Below are 21939 nucleotides of genomic sequence, written 5' to 3' on the forward strand. Positions count from 1 at the left end.
ACAATAATAAATGAATATCACTGTTTATATTCCAGAATATCTTCTACAGCTGTGAAAGTACAAGGGAAATAAAAGTAGTACCCTCAAACTTATGCTTTTCCATAAAAAAAAAATGAAGAAAACAGATTACGATGCTGATAGGAAAGTGTTAATGGTACATTACACAAGAAATTTCCAGAAATAACAATGCAGTATTATTAATTCATTCACAGCTCCAGAAATTTCATCAACGCCTCAATTAAAGGCTAAGGAGGATATGAAGTCAGACAAGCTTGACAAAGTATTATAATTGGTTTATTGCTCAGCTCATTCATCATGGAGAAAGCCAAATTTTTTATGAAGGTCAAAGAGCTTTGCACCTTCTCAATTGGTTAGTTTTGAATCTACAAGGCCCATTGTAAATTCAGGCAACTGTACATCAGTGGTAAAACTAGGTCTACAAATGCAGACGCCACTGAACGCTATAATGAAACCTTCTATTTTAGCATGATGAGATAAGCATATTTTATAACTACATCCTTGAAAGAACTTGTCAGGGGAAGGAAAAAGGAGATTAAATGACTGAAGAGAAACGAAGAATGCATAGCTGAGATAGTGTACGGTAATAACTTGGGAACTCGTACACAAAAATTACTTATTATTAGAAATTTTGAGAACATAAAAAAAAAAGTCCATTTGCCATTGTCATATGATATTCAAGGGAATGAACAGATGACTGAAGCAGCCTTCTCTCACTGGTTCTACCATGTCAAAAATAAGTCTACCTTGAGGAGGGAGGCTATTTTAAATTCAAAGCCTTTACTCTGTCACAACAACTGATGTGCATATCCTCCAATACATAACTTATAAACGAGAAAATTTTTGTGTTGTGTTCATTCAGCCAATGAAACGAAAGGCTAATGAGTGCCAGTACCTCAGGGAAGGACTTCCAACATGATTTCACTACAACAACTGTCATGTTCACAGCCACCATTGCCTGGAACAATGTACAGAAGTTCACTTTACAAAGAATGTAAGTTATTGGAAGATTATTGAATTTGTGACTGCCCAGGTCATGGATGCCAAACACCAGATACAAGAATAGTATACAGAAGGCACAGTGAACACTCTGGCCTAGCATCATGTTCCAGGAGGATGAAGAAGGTCAGCACTTAGTGTGTGTGGGCTTTTGGAACAAGAGGAAAACTGAATACGTGGGCATCCTGCACACTGTTGCAAGTGCACCAGCTACTAATACCTCAGTATTCTATTTTTAAGCATTCTGGGACATGCTTATGTTATAAATGTCTGGATCATTTTAATAAGATTATTGTACACACTGGTCAAATTACGAATAGTGTTGGAATTGACACTGACAGATAAACTTACCTAAGATTGCCCAAAAGAAGTTAAGGAACTGAAAGGATGAGGATCCTATTTTTCTATTGTTCAGACATCCTCAGTCCAGGGGAAGCCATGTAATCTGACTTCTACAATTCCATTTTTGTGGTCTTCAAATGCCTCAGGCACTTCAGTCTTTTAATGGACAGAGTAAAGAGGTAGCCCTGCACATGCACATACAGATCCTGGGTCCCCAGCATTTTTTGGATGTCTTTCCATGATTTTTTCAAGATTGCCTAAAGCATTTACACCATTCAACCCTTAAGAGATTCTCATGACATCAACTGACATCATGAACATTTAATCCTTTCAGGTTCCAATGACACCAAATGACACTATCCATGGAACCAATAAACATTATTTTGATGTTGGGTGGCACTGGGATGACATCTGGAGGTGTTGGGAGATGGTTTAACTGACTTCCCTCAAAGCGTGGACAGTTCAAAGGGAATTTTCATCAAACCATCTGAATTAAAATTCAAAACATTTTTGCCTATTTTCCCTTATCTCTATAATGCAGACACAAGCACAAATAGCAATAAAAATTATATCAGTGCAAAGAAAATTTACTGTACTTTTCATGGTGCAAAAAGTACTTATTTTTAAAAGGCAAATAAATTTCAGCTCTTGGCTAACCTTATGCATGATTGTAAGTAATTTTGTTTTTAATTTATAAAGTGCAATGTCGATCGAGATGATCGAGACATTACAGGTTCATGTTACAGCTGAGGGTTTCGTGCAAGGATTCGTCATACTTAACATAGCAAGTTTTCACTCCACTCCCTCAACGCAAATGTTAATGACGCTAGTCCTACAGTTGCGTTGATCTCAACTACATGCTCAGGACCAGTCAGAATTTACGGTTTTGTCTTTTTCCCGTCTTGGGGGGGTGTGTGTGTCAGTCGTATGACTCACTCCCTTCCCTTAGATACAGATATATTTCTTTTTCTTTCTCTCAGGGTGGGAGGTTTATTCCCTTTCTAAGGGAGAAGGCATATTATTTGTTTCTTTTCAGGCCCTACAGTTCAGAACTTGCTTTACAAAACCTGATACAAATGTATTTCAAAAGTATGTACAAGTACTGAACATACAATGTCATTTCATTATTGCTGTACATCCCCACAGGTTTTCAGCAGTTTACTTTGTTCTCCAAAGCTAGGGTACCTACCATTCTTTCTTCATTTATAGTGTCTTTTCTCTACATTTATCCTTTAGTATTCATAATCATTTTCTTTTTACTTTTATTCATTCAATATTTTTACTTTTCTATTCATAATCATTTTCTTTTTACTTTTATTCATTCAATATTTTTACTTTTCTAATACTTTTCATCTGCTATTCTGTCTCACTCTCTTCAATTTTCCCATAACGGGGAGGGAGGGTGTTGGCCTTAAACCTATTTTCAGCCTTTGAGCTGCAAATGGTGGACAGGAGCATGGGCAGGGGAATGGGATGGTGGAAATAGGGGAGGAGGGGAGTAGGGCATTTTTTCTTCGTATCCCACACACTCTGTAAAAAACACTTTCCAGATTAGTTTCATATTCTTTTCTATTTTTCTATGTTATTATCATTACTATCATTATTATTTCCATTTTCCTATATTATTATTGTTATTATTACTGTATTATTATTTTCACAACTGTATTCGTGATTTTCTTTTTATTGTACTCTATTAAGTGCGTGCTATCTGTAATTCTTCTGGCAGATGGCGATTCTTTTTCTTTTTTGCTCTCTCTCACCTTCCTTTCATGCTGCCAGATATGTGCAGCTTTTAACTTTTTCATTCATTTCTTTTAGCAGCATGGGAATAATAAAGGTAGGTGAAAAATCTGCAAAAGCGCTAAATAAGCCATTTAAATTAGAATTTTCCTTTTTATTCCCTTGTTTCATTCAGGGAAAACAGTAGTGGTATATGGGGGGTTTCCCTTGACCAAAGGTAAAACTTTTCTCCACCAAGAGTCGTCTCAGTCTCTTTTTACCATTACTATTTGTGAGGCTGTCATGGTGGTTCATTCAACTGGAATTGAGAGTGTGTGTGTAAAAAAAAATGGTTGCTTTCTACATGACAGAAAATGGAAGACTAGTGACAGTCTCACTGAGACACTACCTGCTTAAGCAGAGTAGTTATTATGTTCTGAGTAAAAAAAAAAAACTTATTGCAGGTATTTATACTGGAGTACTATACGTATTACCTTTGCTTTTATGAATTTTTCAGGTCTTACTGATTTGGTGTGCATGTTTGCATATGGTAAACTAAAATTTTAAGGTTAGGATGTTTGCAGTAGGATGGCTAATTTAACTTTTTGGTAATGCAAACCAAACTCCTGCATAAAAGCAGCAAGGTTTCCTTAACCACAATATTTTACTTATGCTTACTATCTTCAGTTTTTGGATGTGTTTAATACTGCATATACTAATTAGTTGTTCTTGGTTATGCCAAATTTTCACCAATTAATAGTTCTGTTACCATGATAAATCACCTGTCTTAGGCACCTTGCTCACTTACATACAGTAATGTAAGAGAATACATTAAGGTAAAACTGTTTATTGCACTTTACTCAAACAAAGTGCAATACTGTAGTGGTTGCTTTTTATCCACTGTGATTTAAAGGATTTACTGACCTAGAGAGTGGCTGTATATGGTAAAATGTACTTGGTAAAATTATGCAGAACAGCCTGGTCAGCCATAACCACATTTTCTATCTGACACAGCCCAGAACTATCACCTACTGGATATGCAAAGGGTTACTGAATTAATAATTATGTATTGGCCTTTTTTTGTTTTCATTAGCATTATTGCCATCAATTCATAGTGAGTTACATTTACCTATATCTCTTCATTAGTAAATGTAATAAGGTAGGGAGTGCACAATACTTTACATGCCATTTACGAATAGTTTTAATTCAATGTTCTGCTAAAATATTTTTCAACTGTTTTCAAAGCATGTTTCATAACCTGAAAGTTACTGGATACTTATGGACATTGTTATCACCAACAGAGGTACAGAACACTCTTATGGGTTAGCCTTTGGCAGCCTAGACATCTGCATCATGAGAAAAATGAAATTTTTATGATAAAATAACGTTTCACTTATACTTACCCGGTAGTTACATATAGCTGTCGTCTTTGACGTCCACGGCAGTATTCAAATTCGCGCTAGCGCTATCGTTACAAAAGGTGATCCTCTACCGCGCCTCTATCGGGGTATCGGGAACCGTCCCCACGAACACGTCATAAGTTTTTGCCCAACTGCCCAGGTGAGGGGAGGAGGGAGGTTATGATTATGTAACTACCGGGTAAGTATAAATGAAACGTTATTTTATCATAAAAATTTCATTTTCACTTATACAACTTACCCGGTAGTTACATATAGCTGATTGGCACCTTGAGGAGGTGGGGGCACTGGCAGCTAATAAAATTCTGGAATTATCTACTGCAACAAGTTAGACATAGGTTCCTTACCTTAGCTGCAGCTGACCCAGTGGCATTGCCTCTGTAGCTGCTGGCCTTTATATTGCAGCCGAGAGGATATAAGGGATCCGTGTGTTTGACACAATAAAAACAGTACTCCGCCAGAGAGAACATGGCTGGGCAAAGACGACAAGTCTGATGCCCTTGATCAGGGAAACAGTACAACGAACAACAAAACGAGGGATCACCTAACATTACCATAAAACCAATACCAAAGATTAAAACTGGAAGATACTAATACATCATGTATCTCCAGCAGGCAACCTTCAAAAACAACCCCAAATAATTCAAGGTGAAATGTTAGTTAAGGAGCGGACCCCTTTTCACCTCTCCCAACACTGTGTCGTCAATAAAGGCTCAGCGTACGTAATTTCGAAAATAGTTTGCACGTCCATTTCAAATAATGCGATGCAAACACTGACTTGCATCTCCAAAAGGTGGACTTAACGGTCTCAGAGATAAGTTTCTGCTAAAGGCTACAGAAGCCTAAACCGCTTCTAATCTCGCAGGCGCTTTACCTTAAGAATACTCATCTCGAGTCAGCACACTGGCTCATGAGCTTCTTTTATCAGGCTTCTCAAAAAGAAAGAAAGGCATTCTTAGAGGCCTAGGTACCCTAACTGAGCACCACAGAGGTGTCATTGGGGACCCTCTCTTGAGCTTGCTCCCCTGAACGTAGAACTTCTGGAGAGCTCTCACAGGGCAGAGGTACCTTTCGGGTTCTTCGGGACCGACCAATTGGGAAAGGTCCTAATTTCCTGAACTCCTTGGCCGTTCAGACGGCCTCGCTCTTGGCTAAGAAACCAAGAGTAGACATACATACTGCTCTCTCCTTAGCAAAGCCTACTCTTTGTCAATCGCATGTAGCTCACTTACTTCCTGTCGTAGCCAGAGCTCTTTACCAAAAAGAGGCTTTTTCGTGAGATCTCAAGAGATGTTCCGCCATCGTTCAAAGGACTGAGACCGTAACCATCTCAGCACTACGCCAAGATTCCACGCCACTGGTCTCTTCTGGTCTCTCTTGACGATTAAATGATCTAATCAGATATGAAAGGTCTTGACTCAAAGACACTTCAAGCATCTCTATGTCAGAAAGAATGAAGCTAACATGGCTCTATACCTCTTTAATGGTAGGTACAGCAAGCTTTTTCTCTGTGGATGAACAAGACAAAATCGGCCATTCATGTTATAGACGCCAAGAAGAAGACACGCTTCCTTCGACACCAGGACCTAAACTGTGTCCACTTCATTCTGCAAACATTGTCGGAGGATTCTCTTCTTGGCTTCACATAGCTTCTGAAGCCTCTCTTGAAAAGCCTCTTTCTGATGAGTCTCCTGACAGTCTGCAGGCGACAAGATGAAGAGCCGGACAAGTTTTGGTGGAACTCTGAAAGTGCGGCTGTCTGAGTAACTGGTCTCTCTGGCAGAAGTCTCGAAAGCTGACAGTAGGTTTAGGAAGGTCCAGAACCACCCTCTGGATGCACAGAATGGAGAGCCACTAGAGTCATCCTTACGTTTCAAATGGCTTGAGAACTGAGATTACTTGGTCGCAGAGGATCTTGAACGTGGGGAAAGCATATAGGTCCAGGTCCGACCAGTCCATGAACATTGCATCCACTAAACCGCTTTGTTGTCTGGAACTGAGCAGTAAAGGGGCAGCCTAGCTGTTTTGTCGGTTGCAAGAGATCTATGAGCGGATGTCCTCACATCTCCAAAGCCCTCGCAACCAGGGATGTAAAGTCCACTGCTGATAGGACCTGGTTCTTTCTGCTGAGAAGGTCCGGCTAAGATTTTTCCCTTTGAATGAATCTCGTTACTAGTCTGGTCCCGATCTCTCCGGTCTAAACTAGGGAAGCTCCTCGAGGTCTCAGAGAGGGACCACAGGAGTGCCCCTGTTTCCGGTAACGTATGCCAGAGCGGTCGCAGTTGTCTGCCTGACCAAGACGATTTGCCTTCCACTTCTTTTTGAAAGGCTAACAGGCTAAGTGAACCGCTTTAGTTCCTTTCATTGATATGCCAGTTTCTCTTCTCTTGCCACTGGGCTCCGAAACTTCTTTTGTCTCCTAGTCGCCCCCTGTGCCCTTGTCCGAGGCACGGAAAAAAGAGTTAGGTCTGGGTCTGAAGGAAGAGGAAGTCCTTGTGACAGCCTTCCTTCTGACTTCCACCAAAGGAGGCACTTTATCTTTTCCGAAATGGCGAATGAAGGAGTCCGGGAACTGCTCTGGCCACTTTCTGCAGGTAAAACTGCAGTGGTCTCAGGTTTGCGCCCAGTTTTACAAACTTCCTCCACTGAAGTAAGGTCTCATTTAAGCTCATCCATTCGCTCGCTGAACAAATCTTCCCTCTGCAGAAAGTCGTCGATCTTCTGCAGGCATGAGCTATCCGTTGGTTGGACAGAAAAGCCTGAGAGTCCAGACTCACTCCCAAATAGACAATCTGCTGACTGGGAGTAAGGCAAGACTTCTTCTCGTTGATAATGAGGCCTAGAGACTTCGTTAATTGAAGAGTCTTTGATAGGTCCCGAACAGCTCTCCTACAGCTTTGAGCAGCCAATCACGGCGGTACATGGAAACTCCTCTGGAATTCCTTCCAGGTGAAGATGTCTGGCAACTGACAACAGGATCCCCAGAGGAACTTATGGGGCTGTCGACAGACCGAAGCAGAGGAACGAACTGATAAACCCGTCCCCTAAGACGAACTCCTCAGAACTTCCGAAGTTTAGTATCGACGTGAAAAATAAGCCGCCTTGGAGGCGTCTATCAAACCATCCAATCCTCTGATGGAAGACGCCAAGACTGACTGAGTTGTCTCCATGGAGAATTTTGTCTTCTGAACGAAGACATTCAACGCACTCACGTCCAGGACGGGTCTCCATCCCCCTGATGCTTTCGTAACCAGGAACAGACGATTGTAGAAACCTGGAGATAGAGGGGCATGAAGCAGTTCTATCGCTTCCTTCTCCAGCATGGCTCGGACTTCTGAGCGAAGGGCGTCTAGTTTCGCGGAGTTGTGCGAGTACGCCTGTAAAGAAACTGGAGCCTCCACTAAAGGAGGTTTGGAAAGGAAGGGGATGGCATATCCTTCTTTCAAAACTTGGATCGTCCAAGGGTCTGCCGAGATCTGTTGCTACCTTGCCAGAACCTTTGCAGTCTGGTTCACAGCTGTAAATGGAGGACAAAAGGTTCATTTCTTCTGGGGCCGCTGAGAAATTTAGGGCGTGGCTTTGCTCTTTCCTCTGGCCCTGCCAAAACACGCTTAGAGGGTCTTATACTGTCCATGAGAAAGCGGGGACGAAACATCACAGACAGAAGGGGGAAAGCACAGGTCTCTTCGCTTTCTTGGCAGACTGTGACAAAAAGATCCTGGTTGACTCTCTGGGCTAACGCCTGGGAAATTGCAGCAACCAACTCTGTGGAAACAGATGAGCCTTGTTTAAAGGAGAAAACAAGAGCTGACTTTCCTGGCTTGAAGAAACACCTTTTGCTAGAAAGGAGCACCAAAGTTGCCTCTTTTTGAGAACCCTGTCGTAAATAAAGAGGCTAGTTCTACTGCAACTGCTGCAGATGCCCCTATCCATGCAATCCACTACTCCTACCATCATCCAAGAGCTCGAAGGAAGATTGTAACTTAATCTTCCTGGCTAAGGCCGCAACGCCCAGTCCAGGAAGTCTACAATTTCAAGAGTCCGAAATACGTCGGAAAACTTGATCCGTTCGGAGGACGTAAAGAAGACCTCTGCAGAATTCAAGTGCGGTCCTCCTCTATTTGGTATCCATGAGACTGGAGAAGTCCCCTGCGCGAGGCAGCTACACCCAGGGAAACATTTCAGTCTCATACCAACTCCGGTTACGGAAGGAACGATTTATGAGGAAGACAGAAGACGTTCTTTCCACTTCTCTCGGCCAGCCAAGCATCCATCTTTCTTAAGGCCTGAGACGGACAGGACAAGTTTGGTAAAGTCCGAAGAAGAAACAGAAGCCTTGTCCTCTTTGTACTGGGACCCAGGAGATGGAGGAGCTGGTGAGGCGAGAACTAATCAGGAAGTTCAACAAAGAACTTCAAGAGCTTCTTGTAGAAGAGAGCTAAGAGATTCTCCTCCTTACACTGCCTCTAAGCCCTAGAGGAGTTCGCCAGAAATTGGGGATAAGTCCAGCTGACAACACACCCATCCAAGTCTCCGAACTGGAGACTTGAGTTACACGAGCGGGGGCTGGAAGGCTAGTGACATATTCTGCTGTGTCTAAAGAGTTTGAGCCTCGTTGAGGAGCTACCGAGGCGCCAAAGGAGGCGCAGTTGATACAGCAACCGGGCGTGGCGCCAAAGGTTGAGCCGCCGGTACCACAACGACAGGAGGCGCCACGAAGGCGCATGGCGCCACCGAGCGCAGACATAGTCGCCGAGGCGGACACTACGAGATTACAGGAGGCAGCCGCAGTGAGGCGCACCGCACAGCAGAGCAAAGGTGGCGCCAACGAGGCGCTACCGGGCGATAACGGAGTTGAGGTGGCGCCACATCGGGGAGGAGGAGCCAAGAAGAGATTTGATTTTTAGACAAAAAGTTGTAAAATCGAGTCCAAACGTGGCGCGTTAATTCCGTCAATCACAAGCCGTTGAGGTTCATCGAATGCTGGAGCAGGCGCCTACAGGAACAGGAGTCACAGGAGTCGCTACGCCAAAGGAGCAGCTTCTCAGATGTAATCGTCTGATAGGGAGGATCCGATCCGCCGATAACGTAATGAGACGCAGTCCGGACGAAGAAAGCCCCGGTTCTGCGTTTCAAAAGCTACAGGAGGGGGAAGGATCCTCCAGAAGAGCCTCTTCAGGGAATCTTCAATGGAGAAAGAGACAAGACCTCTTCAAAGGTCTAAAGAGTCGCGAAAACGCCAACCTCTAGGCGTGGAGGAACTCCAACTGATCCACTCTCGACACTCTCCGCCTCACCTTTCTTTCGGGTGGTGAGGGCCAGCAGCCCGGGAAGCGGCAACAGGACTGCTTGGAGGGGGCAACTATCAGAGGTCCCACTCACCTCCTTTCGGGCCGGCATGCCTTCTCCTGAACCCGGGAGGACTGACAGGGCCTAGACCTGGGAGCGGAATGGGCTGAGAAGCCACCTCCTCCACAACACTTACAAGGCACAACACTTGATTATCACTGCGGCTCTCACTAACTGGCTGCAAATTGTCCCCCATTTTCTGCATGGAAGACATAAACGATTAAGGACTGGACACGTATCAGGATTGGGGAGAAACGTGTCCGCAGGTAAAACTACAGGAACTACAGGAGCAGGGATAACAGGATTTAATAAAACCTCTTGACTACCTTCCTGACTCCTCGAAGACCTAGAAGAGGCCTCTCTCCCTAATCCCATCTCTTTCTAGCTTCTTCATGTACTCCTCAAAGCACTCCAGTCAGACAAGTCAGAAGTTCACACTCGCCATGTCAAATCAGTGAACATTTTTGTCTCTGCATGAAAGCACTGATGTGCGGATCTAAACTAAGCTTATCAGGCTTTCCGGGTTTTGCAGCCTTACTGCAAAAACCGATACCACTAGGAACGAATCAGACATAATAGTCTAACTAATAATAACTCTGCCAATAACTAGCGCCAGAAAAAATTTCACAAACTATATTTCACCAAAAAAGGAATTAGAAGTTCAAATCTGTTGAGAAATATTACCAAGCAGCAGAACCGTATTACTGGTTCGGTACGGCAAAACTAATGATGTGTTCTGGGACGGTTCCCGATGCCCCGATAGAGGGCGGCAGAGGGACTACCTTTTGTAACGAGAGCGCTTAGCTAAATTTGAATACTGCCGTGACGCCAAAGACGCATAGCCATATGTAACTACCGGTAAGTTGTATAAGTGAAATTACATATTTGTGAAGATAAGGAGGTTTGGAAATTAACCCTTACAGAAATAAGGGTCCAGGGTGATTGCCTTATCTACTTTACTGTACCTGCATTTAGCTTTTCTGCCCATCATAACCAGGTCCTAAGCCTTTTATATATACTCAAATAATGATTTTGGTTTGTTAAAGCACTCCATGATACCATGTAAAGATACAATGGTATCTGTCCCTAGATTCACTTCCTCTGAATGGCTGGTACCATCTGACTGTACCATGTCCATTGCCCTTTCAAATCCAGGGGTCAAACATAGAAGACATTTGCTTCAGGCCCTCACAATAAATCTGTTTTTAACCTCCTGTATAGAGGGCACCATTTACATTGTACCTTCTTGTGTGGCACAAATCAGACAGTAGCTAAGGTTCTCTGTAGTTTCTTTCCAACTAAAGTTCAATTTCTTCAATTCAAACTTTACTTTAATTTATACTTTATAAACAAATCCTTTCAGCAAGTCGCATCATCCATGACTATCCCGAAATGAATTTGTGGTCATATTTTCTAAAAACTCATTCAAATTCAAGTGGCAAGCTTACCTTTTGGAACATCATTCTGAAGAGTTTCTTCCTTGATGTCTCTTGTTACAGCAGTGTGACCCTGCTCTCCTTCTGAATTCCCTTTCACATATATCATTTTCTCCAGAGAAACTTCATTCTGATGAAACATTTCAGGTATTAAGAATACAATAAGTACATAAAATAATTAAAGAACACAATACAATTTTCCTTAATCTGAACAACATGCACACAATATATTACTCAAACATGTACTAACCAATATTATATTGTGGTCACATGTCTTCACTTCACTAGACTTTATGTAACCATAGGCATACTTTGTACCATCAGTTGTTTCTCTTAAGGTTCCATTGGGATGATTCAAGAAGAACCTCATTCTATCTTCTTTAGACTCCTGAAACGTGAAAAATATTTGTAAATATTTTACTTTCTGTCACCCGCCCCAACATAAAAATGACATTATCATAATAAAACTAAGTTTCATACATATTTACCAAGCAATTACATAACTAACATTCCTAACTTGTGCGCCAACTTTTAAAAAAATTCGCAGTAGCACTTCTTCTATTTCTGTGTAGGTGACAGACCCTGCCCACTAGTGGGAAACACAGGAAACAACCTGGCCGGTAAGCTCACTTTGTTTGTGCCCTATGTCTACAAAAGGGGAGGAGGGCGGGCTCTGATTCTGTAATTACTTTGTAAGTATATATGAAACTTAATTCTGTTATGAAAAATGTTATTTTCATATAAGTAACTTACCAAGTAATTACATAGCTGAATCCCACACTGAATGGAGGTGGGATACATGGACATATCCTACTCCAAAACATTAAAGCATGGTAATGACTTTGAAACAGAAAAATTTGCCAGCATTGAATGCAATGCTTGTTGTTTCCTTACCTGGTAAGAGAGCTACTGCAGGTGAATAATGCCTCTAGTTGGTGCTCATCTTAACCTGTAGTGGTGTGGCTGCTGTGCCGTGGGTTACCTCTACTTAAGTGGGAGCTTTACAGTGGAGGATGTGCCTCATGGCTATCAAAGCACACAAAAGGTGCCCTTGCTCTGGGTGCAGTACCAAATTAAAACAACCAGACAACGCTGTCACCTATTCTGAAAACTCTGTAAAAAATACCACAACCTATCCACTAAACTGGTGGATACTCCAGGTACGTTGTACCCCCAGGCTCCCAAAACTCAAAAACCCTATTCCAAGGCGAAAGGATGGTAGGAGAAAAGGAGTGCTTCCTATAATTCCTCACCTGATACCATGTCAGCCACCAATAACGGCCCCAAGGTACTGCAATCATCAAACACTTTTCCACTTCCTTCAAACAGTGAGAGGCAAAAACAGACCTGCACTTCCAGTAGGTAGACTGAATAATGGAAGTCAAGGACATATTACGTCTGATATCATGAGCTCTCACTTTAAAACTTGGTAACACATACTCCTGGATCTGGGAATGTGCCCCTGAAATAAATCTCTCAGGAAGAACAAGGCATTCTTTGACAGAGGATGAGAAGAGTTCTTAACCGAACACCAGAGGTTACTGGATGGACCCCTGATCTTTTCTGTCCACTTCAGATGGTATCTAAGAGCTCTGGCTGGACAAAGTTGTCTCTCTTCTTCCTTATGACCGAGAACATCCATTAAATTCTTAATGGTAGATGAAGAAGGCAAGGGCTTGGACAGGTCCTCATTCTTGGCCAAAAAACCTAGGGTGAAGAAGCAAACTGCACCTCCTTGGGAAAAAATTACCCTTTTATCAATGGCTTGAATTTCAATAATGCGTTTAGCTGTTAGCTAAAGCAAAGAGGAAGAGTGTCTTGCGTGTGAGATTCCTAAGGGAAGCAGAACAAAGGGGTTCAAAAGCTGGACTGGTCAGCCATTCCAGGACCACATCCAGATTCCAGGTGACCAAATTGTCCTTCCTCTGTTTCGTCGTATCAAAGGACTTCAGCAGATCGTTAATCTCAAACTTCGATGAATAGATCCAGGCCTCTATGTTTAAATACTGAGCTAAATATATCCTGATACCCTTTAATGGTGAAGGAAGACAAATTCCTGGAGTTCCTTAAGTAAAGGAGGAAATCAGCAATCTGTGTCACATAGGTCTCAGAAGATGAGACATTGTGGTTGTGACACCACCGACGGCAGACTGGCCACTTGGCCTGATAGACAAGGCTAGAAGATTTTTGCCTGCATTGTGCAATAGCCTCTGCAGCTCCCCTTGATAAACCTTTCGCTCTGACAAGCTTATGGACAGTCTGAAGCCTGTCAGAGTAAGAGCAGATAACCCTTGGTAGTGTCTTCTGAAGTGGGGTTGTTTGAGTAAAGATTCTACTTGGGGAAGGAGTCTTGGACAACCTACCAATAGCCAAAGAAGGTCTGGGAACCACTCCTTCAGGGGCCAAAACAAGGCTATGAGGATCATAGTTGCATTGTGGTGTGTCTGAAATTTGTTTAACACCCCCTGATCATGCTGAAGGGTGGGAAGGCGTATAAGTCTAGGTTGGACCAATCTTGCAGCATGGCATCTGTTGCCTATGCAAGAGGATCTGGGACTGGAGAGCAAAACTGAGGAAGGTGATGTTTCTTGGAGGTGGCAAACAAGTCTATCATTGGCCTGCCCCACAGCTTCCAAAGATCTAGACAAACCAGGGGATCCAGAGTCCACTCGGTGGGAAGGATCTGCTTCCAACGGCTCAGCTCGTCTGCCAACACATTCGAGTTCCCCTGGATATATCGGGTGACCAGTCACTTGATTTTGTTCTGCCTACAGAAGTAGCTCTCTTGCTGCCTAGCAGAGAGAAAAGGAATGGTGCCACCTTGTCTGCGGACATATGCTAAGGCCGTGGTACTGTCTGCATGTACCACTACTGTCTTGTTGCAGACCATGGAAGAAAAACTCTGAACGCCTAGCTGGACTGCTTTCAGTTCTCTCACGTTTATGTGTAGGCTTTGCTGATCCAGGGTCCATGTACTGGATACTTCCTGATTCCCCAGTAGGGCTTCCCAGCCAATGTATAAGGCGTCAGAATAAAAGTCTAGGTTGGGGTTCAGAACTTGAAGGGACTTCCCTTCTGACAGCGACCACTGCAGATCCGATTTGATCTCCGGGGTGATCAGAAACATGTTAAGTGTCCGGCTGTGGTTTCCTGTCCCAGTTGACCTTCAGACAGAACTGGAGAAATCTCATGTGAAGTCTGCCTATTCTGACAAACATCTCTATGGATGTCAGAGTCCCCAGTAGGCTCATCCACTGTTGAGCTGAGTAAGATGAAAGGGCTAGAACTCTGAACCATCTGAAGGCAGATGGAAATTCTCTTGGGAGATGGAAAAGCCCAAAAAACCTGAGAATTCAGAGTCATTCCCAAATAGAGGATTCTTGCGATGGGGTCAATTGGGACTTTTGAAGGCTGATAGGAAGGCCCAGTTCCTGGGTAAGAAGAAGAATCTAGTGACAGTCCCTTATGCACTTTTCCTTCGATGGGGGTCGAAGCAGCCAGTCGTCCAGATAAAGGCTGACAATGATCCCTATTAAGTGGAGCCATTTTGAGAGAGGAGCGAGGACATGAGTGAACACTTGAGGGGTCGTAGAAAGGCTGAAGCAAAGAGCCCGAAACTGATACACCTTGTCCTGGAAGACAAACCTTAGATATTTCCTGGAAACTGAATGGAAAGAAATATGGAAGAATGCATCCTGCATGTCTAAGGTTAACATCCAGTCACCCTGGTAAAAGGCAAGGAATGATTTGTCTCCGTTTTGAATTTTGTCTTCAGGACAAAATGACTGAGGGCGCTTACATTAAGGACTGGTCTCCAACCCCCTGATGCCTTCAGTACCACAGAGTCACTTGTAAAATCCCTCTGTGCTGGTTTTCTTGACTTCCTATATGGCCCTTTTCTGAATGAGAGAGGAAACTTCCTTCAAAAGGACCGAATGTCTCCTGGAGCCTATTGAGTACAGTCAATCCCCAGGATTCGTGGGGGATGCATACCACAACCCCACTGTAAATAGTTAAAATCTGTGAATAGTTAACACCCATCCTAAAAATGCTTATAACTGCCTATCTTGAAAAGTCAAACACCAAATGCATACCTTAAACTCCTTCATCAAATATACCTTAAACTATCATCCTACTACTGTATTAATCTTTGAAATGATATTATTAATGTCATTTCAAAGTCATCTTACACAATTTACACCTAAAAAATATATATGTACATACTTCTAACCATTCCAGCCAATAAGAGAGAGAGAGAGAGAGAGAGAGAGAGAGAGAGAGAGAGAGAGAGAGAGAGAGAGAGAGAGAGAGAGAGAGAGAGTGTGTTTGTTTTTTCATATTATGACAAAGTGAGAACAACTTTGGAGAGAGAGAGAGAGAGAGAGAGAGAGAGAGAGAGAGAGAGAGAGAGAGAGAGAGATATTTTTCAGTGGCCATTTGTGGGCAAAGCTCCCCTTTGTCAAGTTAATGGACAGGTACTTAGCACCCCCTAGCTCTGAAGAATCTGAGAAAAAGACTGGGAATGATGTGTATCTGCTAAAATGTTTTTAATGATTTACTATACAAATGTAATAAAGTTTTAATTATCGCATGGAAAATATGAAAAAAATTAATAACAAAGTAACATCATGTTTACCTATAAAACTACATTATACAAAACAAATAAAACACATTACATATGCATAAAAAGGCTATCTCAGAGAGAGAGAGAGAGAGAGAGAGAGAGAGAGAGAGAGAGAGAGAGAGAGAGAGAGAGAGAGAGAGAGAGAGAGAGAGAGAGATTTTTTTCAGTATCCTTCGTAGTTATACCCTTGTGGTCAGTATGTCAAGATATTTGACATATTTGACAGGTTACACACCCTCTCCACTCCAAACCTTTAGATAAAAGATGAGGGAAAGAATTCATATTGAACTAAAATCTTACTAATTCACTATATTTTCTTTAATGAACTGATATTTTGCTGTGTTTAGTACATTAATATTAATATCTGGATATTAATAAACCATTTATTTATCATACAAAACAAATAAACATACATATTACATACGCATAAAAATTCTCTCATCTCAGTAAGAGAGAGAGAGAGAGAGAGAGAGAGAAATTACTATTTTTATTTATTGTTACTTAATATTATTAAAGTTTATGTGATAAGAAAATGCCAATCAAGCTAAAAGTCAAGATCTGTAGCACAGTGATAAGACCAGTGTTAATGTACAGATCAAAAACATGGGCTCTAAGAAGGAAAGAGGAAGTAAAGCTTGAGAGGACAGAGATGAGAATGCTGAGGTGGATTATGGGAGTATCGCAGCTTGAGAGATTGGAAAATGATGAAATACGAAGAAGAGCAGGCTTAGTAAAGATAACAGGGGTGATAACAGTCACAATTAAGATGGTATGGGCATGTGTTTGATGAGGAGGGAGTGAAGAGGGCTTGGGAAGAACCTGTTAGAGAAAGAAGATTGAGAGGGAGACAGATAATTAGGTGGCAAGATAAAGTGAAGGAAGATATGGAGAGAAGAGGTTTAGTGGAGGATGATGCCTTTGATAAAAGGCAGTGGAGAAGGCGCGTCAGGCAACCGACCCCTTAACGTATGGACAACAGTGGGAAAGAAGAAAACTTAATATTATTAAACTTAATATTAATATTTGAAAATTAGTACTGTACTGTAAACCATTATTTTATTACAAAATGTATATGTAGATACAGTAAAGTATTTGGTCACAAAAATAATATGAAAATACAGAATATTGCTCTACAAATAAATCCACGAATGGGTGAGTTTCCCTGTGAGTAATTTATAGATAGGCTGCACAAAAAGTTCTGCGAATTGCTGAGTCCGTGAACTGCAAGCCCATGAATCCGGGGGGTTGACTGTAGGCTGTCAATGAGATGGGAGAAGTGGCTAATGGGGGGCTCTCCAGGAACAAGATGACGTATCCCATAGCCCTCCTTCAGAACTTTGATGGTCCAAGGCTCCACTCCTTTTCAGCCACTTCTCCCAAAACTCTAGAAGTCTGACTTTTACGGGTGCATGAAGGACTTCCTTCTTACTTACTTTTAGGTACTATCTTGGCAGAGCTCTTTCTTAATAGACTTGGCTGTGAATCAGACATTTGTACGGGTCCTGATTGGGCTCTAGGTCTACTTCCACGAAAGAGCTGTTGCTGGAGGGGTGACAAAGTCCTAGTCTGAAAGGCTATTGAAACCTTGGAACACTTAGATGACTGGGCCAACAAGTCTTGCGTAGATTTCTTTTGTAAATCTGACACAATTCCATTCACTCTGTCCTGAAGGAAGAGATGATGCTGGTCTAGCAGCGAGAACAACAGGGCTGACTTTGGGTGACTCCCTTAGAAGTAAAGGAGCACCAGAGCTCTCTTTTCTTCAGTAATCCGAAGGTAAATAGAGCGGAAAGCTTTAGAGTGCCATCTCTGATGGCTTCGTCAGCACAGGACAAATGCCTGAGCCAGTTCAAGGTGATACCTGCTGCTGGATTCTGGTGGTCCTCAATTTTCTTGGCCAGCGTGCCCACTGTCCAATCCAGGAAACTAAGGACTTCGAAGACCTTAAAAATGTCTTTAACTACATCATCTAGTTCTGCAGAAGAAAACATTACCTTCACCGAAAAGAATGCTGAATGGCGAGAAGAGTTGATGAGACAGAGAAGTCCCCTTAGGAGGAGGCAGCGACTCCCAAAGAAGGAGCTTTGCCAATCATGTAGGATAAGTACCTCCTGCGGATTAAACGAGAGGGAGGAAAAGCGAAAGACGCTTTACCTTACTACCTTTTTGGCTGAAAGCCAGTCGCCCATCTCCTTGAAGAACCTCTTAGAAGACAAAGAACATACCATCCTGAGAAGTCTTGTTCTGTTGTCTGGTTGATTCCTCATTAAAAAGGTCGGAGCAGGAGATCACGGCGAAAAATGTGGGAAAATTCGCCATAAGGTACCGCAGTAAGGCAGCATAAGCTGAAGGATGCACGTATACAGTAATATGCATTTATTCGGGTCTACGCACACAAACCCCCAGTGTTCCCAGCATACTCCGGTCCACATAGAATTCTTCAATAACGTCCCAAAACATACCAGATGACGGCTGACGAAGGACGACACGACCTGAGTTTCAATCGATCAACTGAAACCAGGCTACATGCAGGACACCAGCCCACAGGTGTGGGCCTCTCCTGGGGAGGGGGAAAGAGTCCTGTAGCCCCACATGAATCAGCCACATGGCCTACCTGGCGATGAATCAGCTCTCACCTTGTGGAATGGACCATGCACTCGATACAAGGCAAGACGAACACAAATCCTCAAGACTGTGTTTTATGTAATGTTTCTGACAATGTTATCACTCCTTAGATCAGAATGTAATCCATTCAGTCCTGTGTATCTCCTTATATTCATATGTTCTGTATTTGTATACTAATTGTTTTACATCTGTGAGAAGACACAGATGTCTCTTGTTAATCCCTTTTCCTCTACTTGTCAAGAGGTCGGGACTACTTTGCAGCCCGCATGGGCCTATGACATTTGTGGATTTTGAATTAATAAATCAGTTGTGTTTAGACCTACACTTTCGCTTGTACCACGCCCACAACAGCATGAGTCATTCATTAACACTGACCTCCAAGAAAAGTTCTTGTATACAAAAATACATACGTGAAATCTGGACACTTCTGATTTGCTTCAACATGACAATAAAATCATAAAGCAAATATAAAAAACAATCAAGAAACTCAATGCAGTTGAAACTGCTATCACATTGCACAACAATAATAATAACTATAATGAGGTTTTATAGTGTATGCAATATCCTTAACACTTTTCTATTATCTCCAGACTAGATGAGGATCTTGCAGCATAAACAACACAATCAAACGAAAGATTGCCACGCTCCTTACCTCTTCAAAAATGTAATCATTCCAGCAAGGTGTCTTCAGTAACATCCATGATATCTTTATTTTTAAGTCTTCCTTGTTGGCTGGTGAGTTCACGTCATCGCCATCAGTATAGGCGTCCCCAGGATCACATTTAACTTTCATAATCATTCGACTGCCATTAAACATACTCTTTTTGACACTATGAAATTCATGGCCCTGAAAACTGACAAAGAACATATAATTACAAGCTCACTTCCACTTCAAAATGCAGTACTCTACTGCCAATAGGATAAAAATTCACTTTATTACTCCATAACACTGGAACAGAATTTCATAAGCAGTTAACAACCATCTTTCATAAACTGGTCATAATTTACCTCTGGAAATGTAGGGGCCTAGTGAATGGTTCCAATGCCACTATGAAATACTGTCCCATATGGACATTATATATCCCTTTATCTATATACTGTATTTTTAGTCTGATCTGCTAGACTTTGATTTTGCAACAGGAAGTTTTCTGCACAAGAAAAGTTATTACAGTACCTAAAAGTTAAGATTTCAACTAGACCTGCCTTTGGAGAGCAAATTGTGGCTATGAAAATTACTTACTAATAAACTTACAGTAGCACTATGAAACAATTGTTAGGAGAGGGCAGAAAGCAAGATGGAAAAGAATGTGAGAGGAAGTATGGTACAAGGAATAAATAGGGATGCTGCAAAGAGCCTTGGTAAAACTATAGAATAGCTTTGCATGGATTATTAGCTTGGAAATTGGTTTTTCCTATATATATACTTTTAGTGTTGCTGATGAAGGAGGTGGTGTTGTTTACTGTCGGTCAATTACCACTAACCTCATATCTCTATCCAACATGCTTGAGGACCCTTTGGGAACGCGGGGTTTTGGGTGGGGGAAATCGTTGGGAGAAAGACCGGACTGTCATGTTGTTGTCATGGAATGGTTCCGTGCATGTGCAAGTCATCAGGGTGCCATATGTTCAAGAAGAGATTTGCTAAGGATACCTATTAGAAAACAAATTATACTAGCTAACATACCCTAACGGTCCCTGGAACCCCCGGTGAAGGAAATGGTATTACTAAGCAAGAGATCTGCATCGGGTATTACTTTGGAAATTGATTTTGCTTATAGTGCTTTGGTTGCTTATCATAAATTTACCATTATTTTTTGTTGGTCGACTGTCATTAACCTGCAATTAACCTCAGAAGTTGTACGCTGGCCATCCTGGAATGCTGCTGCACATGCACAGTGTTGAGCTTTCAGTAAAAAGTGGAGTTTGCTTCACCAGGGGGTCTGGGAGGCTCTGCCACCTGACTAACACAGTCTCCTAGATTAGGTTAGCCTAAGTTACATTAGGTTAGTATATTTCCTTTTACAATAGGTTTCCTTAGCCAATCCCTTCTTCAACATATGGCTCCCTGATGACTTGTGCATGCACAGAACCATTCCATAACAACAACATGGCATTCCCAAAGGGTTCCCAACCATGTTGGGTAGGTATGAAGTTAATAATTACCCAACAATAAACACCACATCCTTCATCAGCAACACTAAAAGCATAGGAAAAGTTATTTTCCCAAGTAGTCCGTGCAGAGCTGTTGCTTAGATTTACCAAAAGTTCTCCTACAACACTGCCCATACGCGACAGCATTCCAGGATGGCCAGCGTACAACTTCTGTGGTTAATTACAGGTCAATTCAAGTCGACCGACAATAAATAACAGTAATTTTTTATATGCAACCAAAACATTAGAGAAAAAGTCAATTTCCAAAGTAATACCCCATGCAGAGTTGTTCTTCAGTTTCTACCATAACCTTAAGTAATGCCTCCGGTGGACTGACAGCAATACCCAGCTCCAGGAAGAACCTTAGAGAGTCTTTCGACCCGTCAAACTTACCACACACCTTGAGCCTTGCAATGCCCTCCGTGCCCTCGTCGTCTGACTTGCCTAACCTAGGTGGTCGTTACAATCACCCATAACCCATACCTACAACCTTGCCTTTGGGTAACATAACACCAATAACGAGGCACATTTACCCATTACTCTAACACCTTACTTTGCCCAAACAACCTGATCAACCATTATTTGCGTAGTCTGGCTTAGCCTGGTAGTCTAGGCAGAGCGGTGTCAGGCTGGTCCGCCCTAAATCTGACTACCCAGGCAGCTCCTCCACGACAGACACTCACCGGATCTGTGACAAGATGCCAGACGCCCTGCTCTGGCGAAGACGTCGCAGCCAACGCAAAATAAGTCGTCGAGAAGAGAAAAACGAAAATCCTGTTATCACTGAACATTTTCGTCATATCTTGCCAGCCATGAACAGCGAACGTCAACAAACAACGGGCTTACGATTCGAATCCCCTTCAAGTAGGATCGAAAAGTCTAACCCGAAACTTTTAGAGGTTCCGAAGGGATTCGGTTGCCACAGGAAAAGCCGAAATCTGCTTGATAACAGTTTTTTTTTATCACGCAATTTTCGTCTAGGAAGAACACCATTTTTTATTCTGACAATGGAAACCCTTGATTAACAATTGCAGGACAACAGTAACCCAATGTGGTTTGTTACCGCCATGATTCATAATGTGTGCACGTCACAGTATGCGAGTCAAGTCCATTTAATAGTAAGTAAACGTGGATGAATGGAATATAAAATTAGGCCAAGAGCTGGTACCTATGAGGTTATTCAGCGCTGAAAAAGAAATTTAGAGTGAAAATGTTTCAAAGGTGTAACAGGACGGAAACTTCGCAGTTGCACTCTGAA

The 21939-nt window shown here is 42.3% G+C and overlaps 1 protein-coding gene across 1 annotated transcript in view; it reads right to left on the reverse strand.

Moving 5' to 3' along the window:
- LOC136838589 (transmembrane protein 87A) overlaps positions 1-21542 on the reverse strand; it is a 41402-nt gene extending 19860 nt beyond the window's left edge. The window contains exons 1-4 of the mRNA XM_067103794.1: positions 21365-21542; positions 19183-19377; positions 11532-11669; positions 11294-11411 (exon numbers count right to left, since the gene is read on the reverse strand). Of these exons, the coding sequence (XP_066959895.1) occupies positions 11294-11411; positions 11532-11669; positions 19183-19377; positions 21365-21481 (568 nt within the window). The 5' untranslated portion in view covers positions 21482-21542. The remainder of the gene's footprint in view (positions 1-11293; positions 11412-11531; positions 11670-19182; positions 19378-21364) is intronic.
- Positions 21543-21939: the final 397 nt, after the last annotated feature.

This window comes from Macrobrachium rosenbergii, chromosome 5 (genome assembly GCF_040412425.1).
Source record: "Macrobrachium rosenbergii isolate ZJJX-2024 chromosome 5, ASM4041242v1, whole genome shotgun sequence".
In the NCBI taxonomy this organism is placed as follows: Eukaryota; Metazoa; Arthropoda; class Malacostraca; order Decapoda; family Palaemonidae; genus Macrobrachium; species Macrobrachium rosenbergii.